This window comes from Thamnophis sirtalis, unplaced genomic scaffold (genome assembly GCF_051295495.1).
Source record: "Thamnophis sirtalis isolate CommonGarterSnake01/CBP01778 unplaced genomic scaffold, rThaSir2_p1.2 scaffold_3, whole genome shotgun sequence".
NCBI classification, from domain to species: Eukaryota; Metazoa; Chordata; class Lepidosauria; order Squamata; family Natricidae; genus Thamnophis; species Thamnophis sirtalis.
Genome location: NW_028261383.1, coordinates 26,074,418 through 26,094,988, shown reverse-complemented (window position 1 = coordinate 26,094,988; position 20,571 = coordinate 26,074,418). Strand labels below are relative to the sequence as shown.

The window sequence follows — 20,571 nt, the reverse complement described above, 5'->3', positions numbered from 1 at the left end:
CCTAACCTGGTCCTTCAGGTTTTCCAGTTGGGTTTCCCATCACCACTATAACTGAGTCTGCCCTCATTTGGTTGTTCTCTTCTTCTCTTTCCTTCCACCCTTTCCAGCATTAGGAACTTCCTGCTGGATGGTTAGCATTATGCCACCTGGCTGCTGGTGATTTTCTTTAATCGAACAATGTTATAACACACTCCTTTTTTGCAGTATAATCTTTAAGATACCCAAGAACAAGACACTAGAAATATTATCCTTCCCTTCCATCAATCCATACATCTTCCTCCTTCCCTTCCCTTCCATCAATCCACACACCTTCCACCTTTCCTTTCCTTTCCCTTCCTTTCCTTTCCTTCCATCCATCTACAAACCTCCCACCTTCCCTTCCCATTCCTTCCATCAATCCATACATACTTCCTCCTTTCCTTTCCTTTCCTTTCCTTTCCTTTCCTTTCCTTTCCTTTCCTTTCCTTTCCTTACCTTTCCTTTCCTTCCCTTCCATCAATCCATACATCTTCCTCCTTTCCTTTCCTTTCCTTCCCTTTCCTTCCATCAATCCATACATCTTCCTCCTCTCCTTTCCTTTCCTTCCCTTCCATCAATCCACACATCTTCCCCCTTCCCTTCCCTTTCCTTCCATCAATCCACATATCTTCATCCCTTCCTCCCTTCCCTTCCCCTCCCTTCCTCTCTCATGCTCCACTATAACACCCACAATATTGTCATCTAAAATTTTGAGAAGCTTCTGACCTATTTTGTGTCTATTTTTTCTAGGCTTATGATGGGAATGGCAGTTCAGATTTAGATTTAGATTTAGATTTTATTGTCATTTATAGGCCGCCCTTTTCCTTGAGGGGACTCAGGGCGGCTTACAATTCGTGGGGAAGGAGTGCAAGACAAAACATGAAATAATATGTGAATAAAATAAAACAATAAAACACAACATTCATTCAGCATTCGGGTGGGGCGGATGAAAATCTTATCCCCAGGCCTGACGGGATAGCCAGATCTTAAGGGCTGCGCGGAAGGTCTGGACGGTGGTGAGGGTACGAATCTCTATGGGGAGATCGTTCCAAAGGGTCGGAGCTGCTATTGAGAAGGCTCTCCTCCGCGTAGTCGCCAGTCGGCACTGACTGGCGGATGGAACTCGGAGGAGGCCCAATCTGTGCGATCTGATGGGTCGAAGGGAGGTAATCGGCAGAAGGCGGTCTCTCAAGTAATCAGACCCACTACCATGAAGGGCTTTATGGATGGTGAGTAGCACCTTGAAGTTCAGTTCCCCACAAGGAAAGCTGCCTTCATTTCATGCTTGCAATTGTCCCCTGCCTTACTTTGGATTGCAGCTGTCTTCCAAAACTTTAGCAGTCTGAGCATATCACGGTTAATGAATCCATTGAATAAGAAGGAGTTGCTTACTTAGCCTGAATGTTAATTTGCAAGTTAGATGTTTGCTGTCCAGTGACCAGGATGTATTTCTGCTCTGGGACAATCTTCACCTCGAAATGAGGCAGGACTGATGAGAGAAAGGAAAAGATAGAAATTTGAGTTTCACCACCATCCTCCATCATCTTTGATCTGCATGAAAACAATACTTTGCCCCTGTTTCTGTTCAAGCTGAAAACAATACCCTAATTACAGAGAACACCACACACCCGAAAAAACACTGGCACAGCAAGCTACTGTATATAAGTAGGGAGCAAGCATCACAGTTACTAGCACTGATGATGTTACCTAGTCAGGTAATGAAAAGTCTGCAAGCAAACAATCAAATTATGCCACCAGGCTCGAAATTTTGGGCTTGGACAATCTGAAACTACGCCGCCTAAGGTCCGACCTAAGCATAGTACACAAAATTGTCCGCTACAACATCCTAACTGTCAACGACTACTTGAGCTTCAACCACAATTAAGAGCCGAGGTGGCGCAGTGGTTAAATGCAGCACTGCAGGCTACTTCAGCTGACTACAGTTCTGCAGTTCGGCTGTTCAAATCTCACCAGCTCAAGGTTGACTCAGCCTTCCATCCTTCCGAGGTGGATAAAATGAGGACCCGGATTGTTGTTGGGGGCAATATGCTGACTCTGTAAACCGCTTAGAGAGTGCTGAAAGCCCTATGAAGCGTTATATAAGTCTAACTATTGCTATTGCTACAATAATACACGGGCAAACAATAGATACAAACTCAAGGTGAACCGCTCCAAACTCAATTGCAGAAAATACGACTTCAGCAACAGAGTGGTCAATGCCTGGAATGCTCTACCTGACTCTGTTGTTACATCCACAAACTTCCACAGCTTCAACCTTAAACTGTCTACTGGGGACCTCACCCCTTTCCTAAAAGGTCCGTAAAGGAGGTGTGCATAAGAGCACCAGCATGCCTACCATCCCTGTCCTACCGGCCCTGTTCGGCATATAATTCTAAGGGTTGGGTTGGCAATATATAAATCATGTAACAATGTTATACCTGTTTCTTTAAAGCATACTGTAAAATGTGATTGGGTGCTGTTTTCCTCAATCGGCCATAAGAGGGAGCCAGGATGACTCTTAGCTCTCTCTCTGTTTGTTAGATGCTGGGCTGATCTGATCTGAGTGCCGTGAGCTATTGTGAGTTTTGCAACTGTTAGCAAACCTTGATTACTGGACTGATTATATGTTACTGGACTATGTTATTTGGACTATCCCTTAACTGAAAGACATTGATGACTGACTGTCTTATCCGTGTATGACGGACTGTTTGATGGACTCTGATACCTCTATTTCCACGAAAGTAAAAGCCTATTTAAACTGCAGTATATCTGTATGCTGGTTTCTGTATTCTCCAACACAACTCTCACAATGCTTCGCTGAATGTACTCGCTCTCCCAATGGGGAGTTTACCTAACAGTCCCCATTTACTTGTATTCATTTCCTTCGTTCGTGTCCATGTTCATACTTATACCTGCTATCCTGTACATGTTTGATAAACTAATAAATAAATACAAAAATAAATTCAGGGTGTCACCATCTTGGATGTTTGACACAGAGACCACTGAGGACTCCACAATTCAATCCTGGGCTACAAATATTTTCTTCTTTAAGTGGAACAGCTTCCATCCAGAAGTTGTGAATGCCCCAACACTGGAAGTCTTTAAGAAGATGTTGGATAGCCATTTGTCTGAAATGTTATAGGGATTCCTGCCTGAGCAGAGGGTTGGACTAGAAGACGTCCAATGTCCTTTACAGGTGACATTATACCTGAGGCAGGATAGAGCTTGCCAGTGGATGCAATAGATGGATATAATTTTCTTCCGGCTCAGGGACTGGGGATTAGCAGAGCACTTTAATGTGGCCAGGAGAAAGAGTCCTCTGGGTGTATTTGGGAACAGAACCAGGGTGAAGCTATCTGAAAACTTACCATATTTTTTCACTTCAAACTCTGTGGTTGTGTTGTAACCCTGTGTACGGAGAAAGTGCGCCGTGATGGTCCAAATGCCAGGCCTGAATAGGAGAGAAACGAGAACAAAAGGAAACCTTAGTCGGTGTATAGAATAGAATAGAATAGAATAGAATAGAATAGAATAGAATAGAATAGAAAAGAATTCTTTATTGGCCAAGGAATTTGTCTTTGGTGCGTATGCTCTCAGTGTACATAAAAAGACAAGATACATTTGTGAAGAATCATAAGGTATAACACTTAAGGATGGTCATAGGGTATAGAAATGTAAATACCTTTTTTGAGGTCAGTCGTAACTTTGAACAGTCACCAAGTCACCAGTCGTAAGTTGGGGACCATTTGTATCCAAAGTCCTTTAGATCAGCGGTTCCCAACTTTGGTGGCTTGGTGGCCCGGCTGGGAGGGGAGAGGGGAGCCAAGCCGTGCGAATGGCGAACTGGCACATTACAGGCATGTGCGCACAGATCAATTTGCGCAAGTGGTGGGCCAGAGCAGGTGTGTGCATGCACTTGCACCCCAGCCTGCCACTTGTGCATCCCGATCCCAAATAGGACACAGCCGGGTAGTGGGCCGTGGCCCAGGTGTGTGGACCCCTGCCTTAGATAACACAAACATTGGAAACCTCCACAATCCAGGTAGTCTCGCAACAGTGAATCTGTGTTTCCCCATCCAGGTCCTAAAAGTCTCCTGGTATAATAACTAGAATGGGACAACTAGAATGCCGAATTAAGTAGTAGACTTGATTAAATACGTCTGAAATAATTGCATAGTTTAGAACTGCCAGACTAGAGTAAAAATCCCAATTTCACCCTTCAACTATTTTCTCTTCCCTGCCTGGTTTGGGCTAAACTAAAGCTTTGTGTTTCAGGAAAAGCTGGAAGCCGCAATCTTTTGTGAAACTTACTCAGCCACATCGGGAATTGTCAGATGGTCATTTATGACAGTTTTAAGTGCGCTGCGTTCAATCTTCTTGACCTGAAATCCCCGTGGATTCTGAGGGAGTGAAACAGGAGCACAGTGAGTGAATTCCATAAAGCAAAGGGGGTTAAAAGTAGCAACTTTCCCAGGTATAATGCTCCCATTAGTCCCCTTTTTAAAAAAAGAAAAAAAATTGTTTTATCAGGTTCTGCTTCACTGCATTTTAATTGAATTCTCTTGCTCATTACCTTCACAGTGATAACAACGGGATTATTGGTGGGCCGTAACTTTTGATCCAGAGGGAAGACTCGGAAGTTCACTGGAATAAATGAAGGAAAGTGGGGTGTAAGAGAAAGAAGGGAGCGAGGCAGGGGTTCAGGAGAACCTGTAGCTAAGATTCTGTGTAGTTCAGGGAACCCCCAAATCCCACTGCCGGCTGGCCACGCCCACCCTTCCCCTCCCCTCCCAGGAGTCTCAATGCTGCCTGTTTTGGATGTAGGTAAGTGCAGGGTGCGTGCGGAGGCTGGGGAAGGGCAAAAAACGGGCCTATCGGAAGTTCAGGAAGGCTGAAATCGGCCCATTTTCACCCTCCTGGAGGCTCAAAAAAAGCCTCCGGAGCCCGGGGAGGGCAAACCTCCCCCCGATAGTGCAGGAGGCTGACTAGGCCACGCCCATCATGGGCACGCCCACCCAGCAACCGGGCAGAGAACCCCTTGCTAAAATTTTGAAGTCCACCCCTAGAGCGGGGTACTAAGGCAAATCCAGAACCCACCTTACACAGTGGTTGTAGTGGAGGGAAATTAGGAGGTTGGGATTGTTAAGTACTATATCAGTGGTGGGATTCAGCCAGTTCGCACCTATTCAGGAGAACCGGTTGGTAACTTTCTAAGCAGTTTGGAGAACCAGTTGTTGGAAGAAATCTCATTTTGTTTTTTTCCACTTTACAGGGCTAATCCTGTAAGGAAGTCAGGAAGGAAACATTCTGGTGTTGTTTCTAGCCTAATCTTTATTGCCCTGCTTATAGAAACTGCCTCTCCCGTTAACCCTTATTACATTGTAACAGCTAATGCGAAGCGCCCATCGACGTGAGTGATGTTGAGTTGGCCATGCCCACCCAGTCACATGACCACCAAGCCCCGCCTACCCTGCTGGTCATTAGGGCAGAGAACCGGTTGGTAAATTATTTGAATCTCACCACTGTACTATATGTACATCATCCTGAGTTGACCTGGAGATTTATTAATGACAACTGGTGGTGAAGGCACCAGGTTAGAAGCCAGGAGATTGTGAGTTCTAGTTCTGCTTCAGACATGAACGATGGATGGATGACTTTAGCCCAGTCACAATCTCCTCATCCCAACCCACCTCACAGGGTTGTTGTTGTGAGGAAAATAAGAGGAGGAGGAGGAGGATTGTGAGTGTTTGCCACCTCGACTGGTAAAAACTAATAAAGGCAGGATATAAATGGCTACATAAATAAATAATATGTCCAGGTAGTTCTCGACTTACGACCACAACTGAGCCCAACATTTCTGTTGCAAAGCAAGGCAGTTGTTAAGCAAATTCTGCCCCATTTTAGGAACCTTTCTTGCCACAGGGCTTAATCGCTGGAGTTGTTAAATTAGTAACCTGTTTGTTAAGTGAATCTGTCTTCCCCATTGACTTTCCTTATTAGAAGGTCACAAAGGGAGAATAATGTGTGGCTCAGGGACACGGCCACTGTCATAATTATGATTCACTTGCCGAGCATCCAAATTTTGATCATGTGACCATGGAGATGCTGTCCTGGTTGTGTGAAAAACATCCAGAAGTGACTTTTTTTCAGTGCTGTGGCAACTTTGAATGGTCACTAAATGAACAGTTGTAAGTCAAGGACTACCTGTAATTGCACAACCTTGGTAATTGGAAATTGTGTGTGTGTGTGTGTGTGTGTGTGTGTGTGTGTGTATGTATGTATGTATGTATGTATGTATGTATGTATGTATGTATGTATATAGTGTGTCACAATCCCTGGTATGCCCAAATATGGGAGGAAGCATACCGCTTCCTTTCTCTGTCTATCAGCTCATCACAAGAGACCATCCAGACAATACATACCTATTTCCCTGGCTTAGCTGATAAAGGAGGGGAGCCTGTGGCCTAATGGCTAATGCAACTGCCTAATATGTAATATAACCCAGGTTTGAATCCCAGTAAGGGTGTGGCTAGCTGATGAGAGCTAAATAGCTTGAACTAGATCTATACTAGTCTCCCTTTATTTATTTATCAGCATATATATATATATATATATGTGTGTGTGTGTGTGTGTGTGTGTGTGTGTGTATTTATTTCTGTCTGTATCATTGTTAAACAAAGGTGTATTTTTTTTAAAAAACAGGATAAACGAAAAGAACAGAGCAAGGCAATTGCAAGGTGCGCGTGAGGTAGGCTCACCCTTTTGGCGGGGGGTGTAAATGGGCTTGTCAGTCTGTAGCAACAGGTATCCCTCTCGGGCACTCCAACGCAGGTTGAGGCTTTGAATGGGAGTGTTGAGCTGAGAACTGTAGGCCACCAGTTGGACATAGCTGTTTCGCTTTTGCCTGCTCAAACCGCAAGAGTCAAAAAACTGTTGTGTCACCTGCATGAATGAAAACAATTAGAGCTGAGAGAGAACAATGCCTTCTGCAGAATAGAATAGAATAGAATAGAATATTAGGACTCCAAGATCCCTCTCACAGTTACTACTATTGAGCAAAGTACCACATATACTGTGCTTGTGCATTTTGCTTTTCTTGCCTAAATGTGGAACCTTACTTTTTAAATTCCTGATTAGCAGCAATATTTGTTTTGTTTACCCTAGAGAGCCTCACAGGTGTTTTGCCAGAATTCAGTGGGAAAAATCCCTTTATGGATCTTAGCATCCTGGGAAGAGAGATAAATACCGGTGTAATAATCCTCATCTACTGAATACAGATAAAGGTGGACAATAAAAGCATTCAGAAAGACGGGTGATATCTCTGTAAATGACTGTTAGCATTTGTGTGAAAAGCAGAACTTTCCCCTTGATCACCGAACTGGGATCATTATGTCAATTTTTATTACCCATTTACTGGAACTTCAGGCTATTTCAAGACAGTATTTCCCTTTTTCGTGTTTCCAAGCCTTTCCCCCACATGCACAATATATCCCTTTTTCCCCCCCACCCCAATCAACTTCCTCCTTCAAGTTCTGCATGGCAACTCCAGGCTGGTACAGCAATTTTGAACTGTCAGCATCCAATCCGGAAAATAGTAACAGATCACAGTTCCAGTTCTGTTCCTTGGCAATCTGTGATGTTGGCATCAGCAACTTATTTCACAGGCCATCTTAAGAGCAACAGCTGATCACTCGGCCAGCTGGTGTTTTCCGAAGTCCTGGAAGATATTGCAGAAACTCTGCTGCTAATTTTTAATTCTGGCTTGAAGAAAACGGTGGCCGGCAAGCTTTAGTTTAGCCCAAACCAGGCAGGGAAGAGGAAAGAAATGGTGCATCTGAACTTGAGGATTTCATATCTCAAGCAAGCCAGGTCTTGTCTTATCCTGGTTTTATAACAGAGTAGGAAGGGACCTTGGTGGTCGTCTAGTCCAACCCCCTGCTCAAGCAGGAAACCCTGTACCATTTCAGACAAGTGGTTGTCCAATCTCTTCTTAAAAACTGCCATTGTTGGAGCATTCACAACTTCTGGAGGCAAGTTGTTCCACTTATTAATTGTTCTAACTGTCAGGAAAGTTCTCCTTTAGGTTCTAGGTTGCCTCTCTCTTTAATTGGCTTCTCCATTCATTGCTTCTTGTTGTGCCTTCAGGGGCTTTGGAGAATAGATTGATGCCCTCTGCTTTGTGGCAGCACTTTTGTTAAACTTGCCTCAAAAGTAAATCGAGATATTTGCATTTGTAGAAGGTGACACCAAGCCACCACTAAACCAATCCAACGTTGTCTAATGAAAAGGAGGACTAGGGGAGACATGATAGCAGTGTTCCAGTGTTTGAAGAGTTGTCACAATGATGAGGGAGGTAAACTATTTTCCGAAGCACCAAAAGGCAACGCAAAAAGCAATGGATGGAAACCAATGAAGGAGAGAAGCAACTTAGAACTAAGGAGAAATTTCCTGACAGTTAGAACAATTAATCAGTGGAATCGTTTGCCTTCTAAATGTTTTGGATGCTCCACTAGAGGCTTTTAAGAAAAGGCTGGTCAACCCTTTGTCTGAAATGATATTGGGTTTGATAGCTCGAGCAGGGGGTTGAACTAGATGACCTCCAAGGTCCCTTCCAATTCTGTTATTCTATGAGTGAATCCATTTCTTTTCTCTCCCAGGGGTGGACATGCAAACCTCCCAGTTTCCACTCTTACCTTCAAGGTCACATCTTGCACAGACGGACCAGGCGGATCCGATTGAAGGCGGAATGGCATTTGTTCAGAACATTTTTTGTTATTCAACTCATTTTGGAAATAGACGTTGCCCGAGACCTCAGATGGAGCGTCATCAACCTGAAGCACAATCCGCACCTCTGTCCCCACTGTTACCACGCTGGGGGCAACCATCATCAACCTGCAGCATCGGATGGAAAAGCAAGAATATTTCTTAGTGAGGGCCATCAACCTCCTTCAATGTTTAAGTTTTTGCCAGCTCGTCAAAGAAGAAAAGAATAAACATGGAAATTGGAAAACAAAACCAGAGAAGCCTAAACTAAGGAAGCCACATGGCTTTAACACAAAGTGTGGAGGATAACCATGATCCACAAACACATAGCTGACATCAGGAGTGAAATTCAGCAGGTTCTGACAGGTTCTGGAGAACCAGTAGCAGAAATTTTGAGTAGTTTGGAGAAGCAGCAAATACCACCTCTGGCTGGCCCCAGAAGGGGTGGGAATAGAGATTTTGCAAAATCCTTTCCCCAGGAGTGGCAAGGGAATGGAGATTTTGCAGTATCCTTCCTCTGCCATGCTGACAGAACTGGCCATAAAAAATTTGAATTTCACCACTGGCTGGCATTCACACTGGGCAGGCATCTGGCACAGTGGTGGGTTTCCATATTTTTTTTACTACTGGTTTGCTCATGTGTGCAAAGCTTCTGTGCATGCGCAGAAGCGTCCAGCCGGATGGGTGGAGCCTCCCGCCACCGCTACTAACAGTTCGCCCGATCCTGGCCAAACCGGGAGCAACCCACCTCTGATGGCGGGTAACTCTGTGAGCATTTTAAATGCCTCCTGGGAGGGGCTGAGAACCCCACATCCCCTTAGGGCAGATGTGACATTGTGGTAAAGTTTGTGAGGCAATTTTCAGTGGCAGTGAGGGCCACCCTTAACATTTCTGGAGAACAGCTGAGTGCAATGAGGCAACACTGTTGTGACAAGGATCGGCTGAGCTGTTTCCTGGCTTGGGGATGGCATTGGCATGTTTTTGTCCCTTTACTTTTTAAAGGACATCAAATTCTTACACAACGGCTTTTGTGTACTCGGAAGGAGGGGAAAAAACAGCTCAGTCAATTTCCCTACTTAAACAGAACCACATTTTGGCATTTGATTCACCATCGACCAATTTAATTTTTACATTCACATTTCAACATTCACCAGTTTAACTTGGGGAGCTCCTGACAATTGTATTTGGGTTTTATCATGCTGAATAATTACAGGTGGTCCTCGACTTAAAACAGGTTGTTTAGTGACCGGTCAAGGTTAACCATGGCACTGAAAAAAAGTGACTTATTCTGACTGTTTTTCATACTTAGACCTGGACGCTTAGTAACTAGTTCCTATTTATGACGGTTGCAGTGTCCATGGCGTCATGTGATCCCTATTTGCGACCTTCTGACAAACAAAGTCAGGTTCATTTAAAAACAGCTGCAGTGATTCACTTAACAACTGTGGCCAGAAAGGTCGTAAAATGGACTAAAACTCACTTAACAACTGTCTTACTTAACAACAGAAATGTTGGGCTCAATTGTGGTCATAAGTCGAGGATAATTGTATAACTAATCTTATCGTTAAGTCAAGAACATTTATTAAGGCGCCAGTTGCAAGGCAACGCAGATCTTTAACAAAAGCTCTCACTTCTTACATTGGAAAACCTGTCCATTCATTCTTAACCTTTATTGTTTTCTTTGCTAACAAGAAAGCAGTTTGTATAAAGATGGTTCCTTTTATCTCCATGGCTGCTCTGTTTACTGACAGCCTTTGACAAAGAAGTTAGTCTAAGGCTTTTTGAAAATCCAAGTACGCACTGCTGACAGAGCTACCCCCATTCACTCTCAGAAATGCTCAGGAGATTGATAAGGAAACAACAACTTTCAACTTTGTAGAGTACATGGAGGTCCTCTTATTTATTTATATTTCTTCTTCCTCTTTTAGTTGCCACAATCAAGAGATTCTTGACGTGTTACAATATCGACAATAAAATGTCTGCAGTAATTTTATACAGCCGTAAACAATAATTAAACACAGATAAGATCATAAAACAGCCAATCAAAAAGTCATAAAAATATATAGTGATATCCTTTAGCAAGGGTTTCTCCCCCCCCCCACACACACACTAAGGCTTAGGAATTTTAAGTAAGTTTTTGGGACTTTGTGGGGAGGTATGGCAACCTGTTTTGCAGAGCTGACAATCATGGCAAAGATCAAGAAACTGGTGAAAAGACCAGATCCTTGGAATCTCTCCAGAAATGGAAAAGATGGGAGATTGCCCATATGTGCTCTGGACGGCTGGTCCTCTCAAAGAGACCACAAAACGGTGGCTTTTTGTATGTTTGAGCAGCAACAGACAATGGGATTAGCCATCTCACTTGCAATTGCTGAAATTGCCTATTAACTATTCTAAAGCTATTAGAAACTTTCAGAAAGACAGGTTTGGAAAGTTCATTGGGTGAGTTTACTTCGAAGAACTCCATATAAGGAGCTAAGAAAAAAAATAAGAGAAATCAAATCCTATGACAACATTTAAATGAAAATTTGGAGAAGTAAAAGGAAGGGATATAAAACTGGTTTATTTGATCAAGATTAGAACAAGATACTACATTGTTACTTCTGGGTTCTCTGCGGACACCAGGACTGAAAAGATAGATAGCATATGGGATTAAGAAGTAATTGATTGTATCCTTACCGGGGGTGTTAATGTTTTTTATACTTGCAACAAAATTTGGAAGTGACTTCTTTATAAACGTTTTATTATATTCTGATTTTTTTTCTTTCTTTCCTGTTCTCTTTTTCTCCTTTCTCTTCACTTTTTAAAAGTTTAGTTTGTATTAGATTTTGCTATTATTATAAGGCAAAGTCTTAATAAAATTGTACTTTAAAAAATATTTTATCAAGTTTTTAAAGTTTTTCTTCTAGAGCATAGAATTTTTTTTTCTTTGATTACCATTTCTATCTATAATTCATGGCTGACATTTCCAAAACCTTCCCTAAATCTCTCTTTAAAAAAAAAATATGGTAGCCTTTTGCAATCCTCTTGGCTTGAACTGGATTTGAGGAACAAGATGCATATTTTTGCTAGCAAGTCAGCAAGTTGACATTTGGCAAAACATTTGGGTGGATGCCTTCAAAACATAGTCTCTCTAAAAAGTCCTAGAATTATTAGTCTGACTTTCTATATTTCTCCACTATTTCTCCCATTATGGTAGCCTTTTGACTTGGCCATAATTATCAAGCCGGCAGGGTTCCAAATAGCATCCAAAATTAAATCAAAGTCTGTGGCAAAGGATTCCTCAAAGTTCCAATTTATTAAGAGAGCCATGTTGGCACATCTGGGAAAACCCGAATCTGAAAGCTTTCAGGTTTCCCTACCCAGCTGAAATTTCAAAATCCTGTCCCGTCACCCACAAGTCCGTCACATGGTCCAATCTTCCACTGCCATGATGACAGATTCTACCCATCCAGTTCCGGCCAGGTGCAGAGACAAAGATGACCTTGGCTTTGTAAGAAGAATGTTGTTATGGCTACATATCACCCAACTCCATATAATCCCCCCTCCCTTTTTCCCACAATAGAAAGTAAACAGTAGAAATCCTGACAGGCCTGAAGTCCAAAAGAAAAGATGGCTTACAGGCATGACAATAGCAATAGCAATAGCAGTAGACTTATATACCGCTTCATAGGCCTTTCAGGCCTCTCTAAGCAGTTTACAGAGAGTCAGCATATTGCCCCAACAATCTGGGTCCTCATTTTACCCACCTCGGAAGGATGGAAGGCTGAGTCAACCCTGAGCCGGTGAGATTTGAACCACTGACCTGCTGATCTAGCAGTAGCCTGCAGTGCTGCATTTAACCACTGCGCCACCTTGGCTCTTGACTCTTGACACAAGCTTCTTCACCTCATTCCTGCTCAGTACATCACTGGCTGCTTTTAAGGAAGAGCAAAAGCATGCTGGCTGGGGAATTCTGGGAGTTGAAGTTTCCTAACATTGCCAAGCTTGAAAAAAATATTGATCTAAAAATTCACATTAAATTTAAAGGTACACGGCAACATGGTAGTTAGTAAAGCGAACTGGTAGGGCTGTTTTGTGACAGGTAGTCATCAACTCGCAACGACAGTTGAGCCCAAAATTTCGGTTGCTAACTGAAATTAAGTGAGTTTTGCCTCCTTTTACGATTTTTCTTGCCGCAGTTGTGACGTGAATCACTGCAGTTGGTAAGTTAGTAACATGGTTGCTAAGTGAAACTGGCTTCCCCATTGACTTTGCTTGTCAGAAGGTCGCAAAAGGGGATCACATGACCCCGGGAACACTGTAACCGTCATAAACATGAGTCTGTTGCCATTTTTCCAGTGATGTTGTAACCCTAAACGGTCACTAAATGAACTGTTGTAAGTCAAGGACTATCTGTACAGCGGATGGAGCAGTTATCAGGCACGATTTTATAGCTACATGGCTGTGATTTTTACACAATGAGAAAGGTTTTGTGGTGCATACTTGTTGCTTTTGCATAATTTTTATTTGGCAATTTTGAATGAGGTTGGACTGTATTCCGACAGGATGTCTGATAAACATCTTTTTGTTTATTTGATTGATCTGTGCTCCGTCCAGCAGGAAAAGCCAAAAATTGTAATCTAACACAGCTGTAGAATCCAGTTTAGATAGAGCTGAGTTAGACATTTAATCTGACCTACCAGGGCACAAAGTATACAGATATGCATATGTATACATATACATATATGCAAAATCAGGCAAGTTCTCTCCCTTCCATGGTACGGTTGCAATCTATCAAATGCTGTTTATGGACTGGATTTATGGTTCTTTCTATTCTAAACAAACAAGAGGCTTTCAAGGACCAGAGAGTGAGGTTTCCACAATTTTGCAATATTGATGTTGGCTGAATTGTAGACATTCCGATGCTTCCCCCCCTTCCCCCCCCCGCCTCCTAACTTCAAAGTCCTTTATACCAAAATCCATTCTGGACTTTTCAAAATTGCTTAAACACCGATTTGCACATTGGATTAGATGAGGATTAAGTATATATACGTATCAGAGGTGGGTTCCTACTGGTTCACACCAGTTCAGTAGAACCAGTTCGTCAAATCTACCAAACCGGTTAGAAGAGGTTCCACCAGTGAATCTGGAAAGCAGGCCACACCTACAGAAGAGGTTCCAAAAATTTTTGAAACCCACCACTGATACGTATATATAACCACGAAACTTCCATGCCATAGCCCAATTAAAGGCTTTGCTTATTGCTTTGGAAGCTTGTTGAACATTAAGGCTGAGATTCTTGCAAGGTTGGAGGTCTGTTTACTCCAAGTAGAACCTTCCCTCTCAATGTGTGCCCTACAACAATAGGTTTTCTTAGAAGAGAATATGAGAGAAATGAAGTCCCTGAGAGACTAAGAGAAAATGGTTGAAAGGAGGAAAGAAAGAAAAGGATTTTCTAGTAGAGTAGAATGAAACTTAGTAAATATAGTCAACGGTGTATATTCAATAAAATGTGTGAAGATATAGATTAAAACTACTACTTGTGGGTAACTAATTAAATGTAATGTTTACTGTATAAAATATGTATCATTAAGAGTAAAACAGAAGAATAGATGGAAATGATATGTTAAGCTTGATCAACTTTGAGAGGCAAAAAGGATATTGTTTATATATTAAGAAAAAATTTAAATTAAGCAGGAGAAAATGGAATAAAAATAAGATGACTGAAATGTAAAATGGAAATACGATGTAAAATGTTATATGCATAATAGAAGATGTAAAGGGTGTGTGGGGGGGGGGGGGAACCAGGACAACACTTTGTTCATAAAAGAAATATGTAACAAAAAATAAATACATAACTTTGTACAACCCCCCCCCCCAAAAAAAAAACCAATAGGTTTTTCTTAGTTGCAACCATTGAAAAGGAGCGAAGGCTTCTGCTTTTCACAAACCCTATCCTCCTTTAGATGGACAGCATCATGGGCTGAAGAAACTAACCAATATTGATGTTTCTTACTGTGGGTTTACAGGCAGTCCTTGACTTACAATAGTTCATTTAGTGGCCCTTCAAAGTTAAAACGGCACTGAAAACAGTGTCTTCTGACACCGTTGCAGCATCCCCATGGTCACATGATCAAAATTCGGATGCTTGGCAATGTATTTATGAGGGTTGCAGTGCGCTGAGGCCATCTGATCACCTTTTGAGACCTCCTGACTAGCAAAGTAGATGGGGACATCAGATTCAACAACCATGTTGCTAACTTAACAACGGCGATGAGTCACATAACTGTCTCACTTAGCAACAGAAATGTTGGGCTCAGTTGTGGTTGTAAGTCAACGACTACCCTTATTTACATTTTTTCTCATCTTTTATGACAGTAAACTGGACCTTGGATCTTCTTACTCCTGGTTACAATGCGGTCTCCTCCATTATCCCAACCGGGTTTGGGGGCTGTCAGGGTGGAACTCAACCACAGTCTCCTGTGGATCTTCTGTGGCTAAAGAGGGACGAGAAGCTGGGTCTCCCCATCCATGGTCCAGCACCCTTCACATCACCACATACTAATTGTTAAAAGAGAATCCTGCAGCTGTTCAGCAAATGTGGGTTTCCCCATTGAATTGGATTTTGGATTTTAGATTTTTTGGATTTTATTGAAAATTTATATGCCGCCCTTTTCCCTGAGGGGACTCAGGGCGGCTTACAACAGTGAAGGGAAGGGAGTGCAAGACAGGACTTAAAAAGAAAAAAAGAAAAATCGTGATTAAAAGAAAATTGATCATAAAAACACAACATTCACTCAACATTCGGGCGGGGTGAGAGTAATCCTATCCCCAGGCCTGACGGGATAGCCAGTTCTTAAGGGCTGTGCGGAAGGCCTGGACTGTGGTGAGGGTACGGATCTCCACGGGGAGGTTGTTCCATAATGTCGGAGCAGCAACTGAGAAGGCTCTCCTCCGCGTAGTCGCCAGTCGGCACTGACTGGCGGATGGAATTCGGAGGAGGCCTACTCTGTGCGATCTGATGGGACGCAGGGAGGTAATTGGCAGGAGGCGGTCTCTCAAATAGTCAGATCCACTACCATGGAGCGCTTTATAGGTGGTAAGTAAGACCTTGAAGTGCACCCGACGATCAACAGGTAGCCAGCGCAGCTCACGGAGGATTGGTGTTATATGGGCGAACCGTGGTGCGCCCATAATCACTCGCGCGGCCGCGTTCTGGACTAGCTGAAGTCGCCGGATGCTCTTCAAGGGCAGCCCCATGTAGAGCACATTGCAGTATTCCAGCCTAGAGATCACAAGGGCTCGAGTGACTGTTGTGAGAGCCTCCCGGTTCAGGTAGGGCCGCAACTGGCGCACCAGGCGAACCTGGGCAAATGCCCCCCTGGTCACAGCCGACAAGTGGTGGTCAAAACTCAGCTGTGGATCCAGGAGGACTCCCAAGTTGCGGACCCTGTCCGAGGGGAATAAATTTTGCCCCCCCAGCCTGATTGGTGGAATGTTAGCCAAATTTTTGGGAGGAAAACACAACAGCCACTCGGTCTTTTCCGGGTTGAGTACCAGTTTGTTAGCTCTCATCCAGTCTTTAACAGCCTCAAGACCCCGGTTCATCACGTCCACCGCTTCATTGAGTTGGCACGGGGCGGACAGATACAACTGAGTATCGTCCGCATACTGGTGGTATTTTATCCCGTGCCTTCGAATGATCTCGCCCATCTCGCCCGAATGATCTCTCCCTTCCAATGATCTCGCCCAGAATTTGTCAAAAGCCACCTGGGAAGATTGCTAATGGCGATCACATGACCTCAGGATGCTGCCAAGTTTGATATTGTGATCGTGGGGATGCAGTGACCGTTGCAAGTATGAGGACCGGTTGTGAGTCCCTTTTTTTCACTGCCGCCGTAACTCCGACCGGTTGCTGAATGAAGTGTGATATGAGGACTATCTGTATTTTCCTGTTTGCATTCATGACTTGATAATAAGTTACAGCTCCTCCAGTGCAACCTTATGTATCACGACCTTCATTTATACAGTCCTATTTATTTATTATTTTATTTATTTATTGAATTTATATAGCTTTATAAACCTGTGTTCCTCTTATTTTTTTAAAAAATTGAAGTTTGTCATCCTATAAAATACAAAGAGAAGACGAAAGGGAGAAGGAGAAAGGAAAAGAAGGGGAAAGGTTGCAAGGTAAAAGGAAAAATAGCTACAACTTCCATTGGAAGCTTTCAAGAAGAGACTGGACTGACACCTATCAGAAATGGTGTAGAGTCTTCTGTTTGGGCAGCGGGGGGGTTGGACTAGATGACCTACAAGGTCCCTTCCAACTCTGTTATTCTGAAACTTTTTTTTTTGGTGCAGTAGAATACAAAGTGCAGTCACAATCTCAGCTTTTTGCTTAGCTATTTCTATCATAGCAAATTAATCTAATCATCAAAACCAAAGGTCAAAGTTTCATCTTTGTTTGTTTGTTTCGTGTACAAAGTCCAGAAGTGGTTCCCAAATAAAAGAAAAGTTCGATAAATTATTATTTTTTTAGTTAGAGTTATGTTAGAGTTGCCATCTCTGCCACTTAAACCCACGTTTATTAACCTAGGCTACTTTAATATGTGCGGACATGGCTGGCTGGCAAATTCTGGGAGTTGAAGTCCACATATCTTAAATTGAGAAATGCTGGATTCAAACGGAGCTTGCTGGCTGCTTAGCTTCAGGAAAACTCAGCCCTACCCAGAGATTGTTTAAAGAACTAACTGTTTTCAGCCAGAGAGCATAATTGTGAAAGCAGGCTGTCTGATTCATAAGGCACATGAAAACAACCCCTTTATGGTGTATTGCAATGTATGAACCAGTCCTTGACAACGTTTGCATAGCAGATGAGGTACGGTTTGTTTAAACTTCGTTTACTGAAAAGGTAATGCATTGGCTGGGTTCATGTATACTGTACCAGTTTATGCTGGTGGTTTGTGCAATATGATGGTGACCATGTCATCTTACTAGAATATAGGAAGTCCTCGACTTATGACCCAGCTGAGACAGAAATGTCCATTGCTAAGCAAGACAGTTTTTAAATGAGTTTTGCCCCATTTTATGACCTTTCTTGCCACGGTTATTAAAATGGATCACTGCCGTTGTTAAGTTAGTAACACGGTTGTTAAGTGAAACTGGCTTCCCCGTTGATTTTGCTCGTCAGAAGCTGGCAACAGCTGATCACATGAGCCCGGGACGCTGCAGCTGTCATAAGTACATGCCAGTCGCCAAGCACCTGAATTTTGATCATGTGACCACAGCATTACTGTAATGGTCATAAGTGTGAAAAATGTTCCCAGGTCACTTTTGTCCAGTAGTTGTAACTTCGAACTGTCGCTAAACAAATGGTTTTAAGTTGAGGACTACTTGCAATATAGGAAAATAAAATACAGAGCCCTGCATGAAACTTCTCTCAGCTGCTCTCTAGAGGAACCAGTAGATTGAGTCCCTCAAGAATCAGAGGGTTTTTAAGGAGAAAAAGAGTTTTTTTTTAAAGCTGCCATTTTACTTCTTCAATTCTGAAATTCTCCTTTCCTTCACAAATAGGTTCTGTTGGGACAGAGGAATTGTAAAACCATTGGGGGGTAACTTCCCTGCCAACCAAAGCCACACCTTCTTTGTCCCAACAAAGTTTTTTTTAAAGAAATTGTTTATTTTGTTTTCATTACCCTGTTTCCCCCGAAATAAGACTTCCCTGAATAATAAGCCCAGTCGGGCTTTTGAGCACATGCGCTAAAAATAAGCCCTCCCTTGAAAATATTGCAACACAGCAGCAGCCATGAAGTGACCGTGCTCTCCACCTCCTGCACCTCAAAAATAATAAAACCTCCCCGAAAATAAGGCCAAGCTCTTATTATTTTGGTGGTCAAAAGAAAAAAAAAGGACCCTATCTTATTTTCGGGGAAATTCGATGATATCTAAGCATAGGCAGTAATATTCTAATACTTTTTTCATTTTAAAAGTCTTATTTTGGTGCCCTTATGGTTAACAACGCATCACATACTTCCAGCTATGCATTAAATAAATAAAGATAGATAGATAGATAGATAGATAGATAGATAGATAGATAGATAGATAGATAGATAGATAGAAAGATAGATAGATAGATGATAGATGATAGATGATAGATGATAGATGATAGATGATAGATAGATGATAGATGATAGATAGATAGATAGATAGATAGATAGATAGATGATAGATAGATAGATAGATAGATAGATAGATAGATAGATAGATAGATAATAGATAAAATAAATAAATAAATAAAATGACAGAAACCTTGAAAAAGGTGCATGATAATAATAATACTAATAATGCAACAATGTTCAGATCGATTTTGAAATCTTATCCTAAAGGAAGAACGAAGCATGTGCAGTTCATTTAGCCAGAACATGTTTTCTAGCAATCTTTTTTCCCCTCCTTGAGCAAAATCAAAGACAATTTAAGTTACATGAAAACAGAGGCTGGATTTACGAACTCACAGCATGCAAGTAGATTTAAACAAAATAAAAGCGGCAGTCTCTTATGGCTGTGCCCCCTAAATAGGTACAAACTAAACTTTTAAATCGGTAAAGAATGATTTAGCAAGATTGGGCAAAGGCTGTAAGAGGGGTTTCGTGTGCTGGGAATGGTCTTTGCTGTGCTAAAACAGCAGCTTGCTGATGAGAATTATAATTGAGGAAGAGAAGCTGATATTTTTGTGGGACTGTACCAACCTTGGTGCTTGATGGCTCATCGCTATCAAAACTCCCATCCATGATAGCCAAAGAAGGAACCGGCTTTGAAAGGACATCTCTGGACCACGTCTGCCCTGCCCGGTGCTTTCTTCAGCTCTGGCCAAGACTGCGAGAGGATTTTGCAATTAATTGCAAGGACAAGCGTGGGGAGGGGAGCCAGTGTATGAGTCAGATAACTTGGAAGATTTCCAGCTGAAAAGAAAAGAAAACTTAGCAAGAGCTACCAAACTCAGGCTGGTTACCCAATGAATTTTTTTTCCAATTCTATCCGAGCTCTCCAGTGGAGCTGTCTCAAAGAACCACAGGTTTGATGGAATTGAGTAATGCTCCCTCTGTCCCAGCTGGCTGCAGGCGATGGGAGCTGTAGTCCAGGGGTAGATTCCTACGTTAACCGGTACCGGTTTGTGTGTGCTTTGCTCGTGTGTGCACAATTCCCTGTAAATGGTTCTGCACATGCGCAAAGACCATTAAAAGCTAATAAAAAAGATGCCAGCAATGGTAACAGACCGGGGAACCCGTTTGGGGGGCGTGGCCAGCTTGGGTCACTGCTGGTTCTGTGACCCAGGCCAGATTACTACTACCGGTTCGGCTAAACCCAGGAGCAACCCACCTCTGCTGTAGTTCAACTCAAAGGTGGGAAATGGAGGTAGTGACAGATTTTCCTGGGCTCCAAGATCACTATAGATGGAAACTGCAGCCAAGAAATTTAAAGACGCTTGCTCCTGGGGAGGAAAGCTATGGCAAATCTAGACAGAATACTAAAAAGCAGAGACATCACCCTGCCTACAAAGGTGTGTATAGTCAAGGCTATGGTTTCCCCAGTTGCAATGTATGGCTGTGAAAGTTGGACCATAAGAAAGGCTGAGCGCCAAAGAATGGAGGCCTTTGAACTCTGGTGCTGGAGAAGACTCCGGCAAGTTCCTTGGACTACAAGATGATCAAACTGGCCAGTCTTAGAGGAGATCAACCCTGACTGCTCTTTAGAAGGCCAGAGTTTGAAGAGGAAACTCTAGTACTTTGGCCACTTAATGAGAAGGAAGGA

The 20,571-nt window shown here is 42.7% G+C and overlaps 1 protein-coding gene across 1 annotated transcript in view; it reads right to left on the bottom strand.

Moving 5' to 3' along the window:
- Positions 1–19,652, bottom strand: part of LOC106545859 (complement C4) — a 93,656-nt gene extending 74,004 nt beyond the window's left edge. The window contains exons 1-7 of the mRNA XM_087711607.1: positions 19,509–19,652; positions 8,712–8,910; positions 6,777–6,960; positions 4,592–4,662; positions 4,330–4,418; positions 3,387–3,469; positions 1,411–1,507 (exon numbers count right to left, since the gene is read on the bottom strand). Coding sequence (XP_087567733.1) covers positions 1,411–1,507; positions 3,387–3,469; positions 4,330–4,418; positions 4,592–4,662; positions 6,777–6,960; positions 8,712–8,910; positions 19,509–19,585 — 800 coding nt within the window. The 5' untranslated portion in view covers positions 19,586–19,652. The remainder of the gene's footprint in view (positions 1–1,410; positions 1,508–3,386; positions 3,470–4,329; positions 4,419–4,591; positions 4,663–6,776; positions 6,961–8,711; positions 8,911–19,508) is intronic.
- Positions 19,653–20,571: the final 919 nt, after the last annotated feature.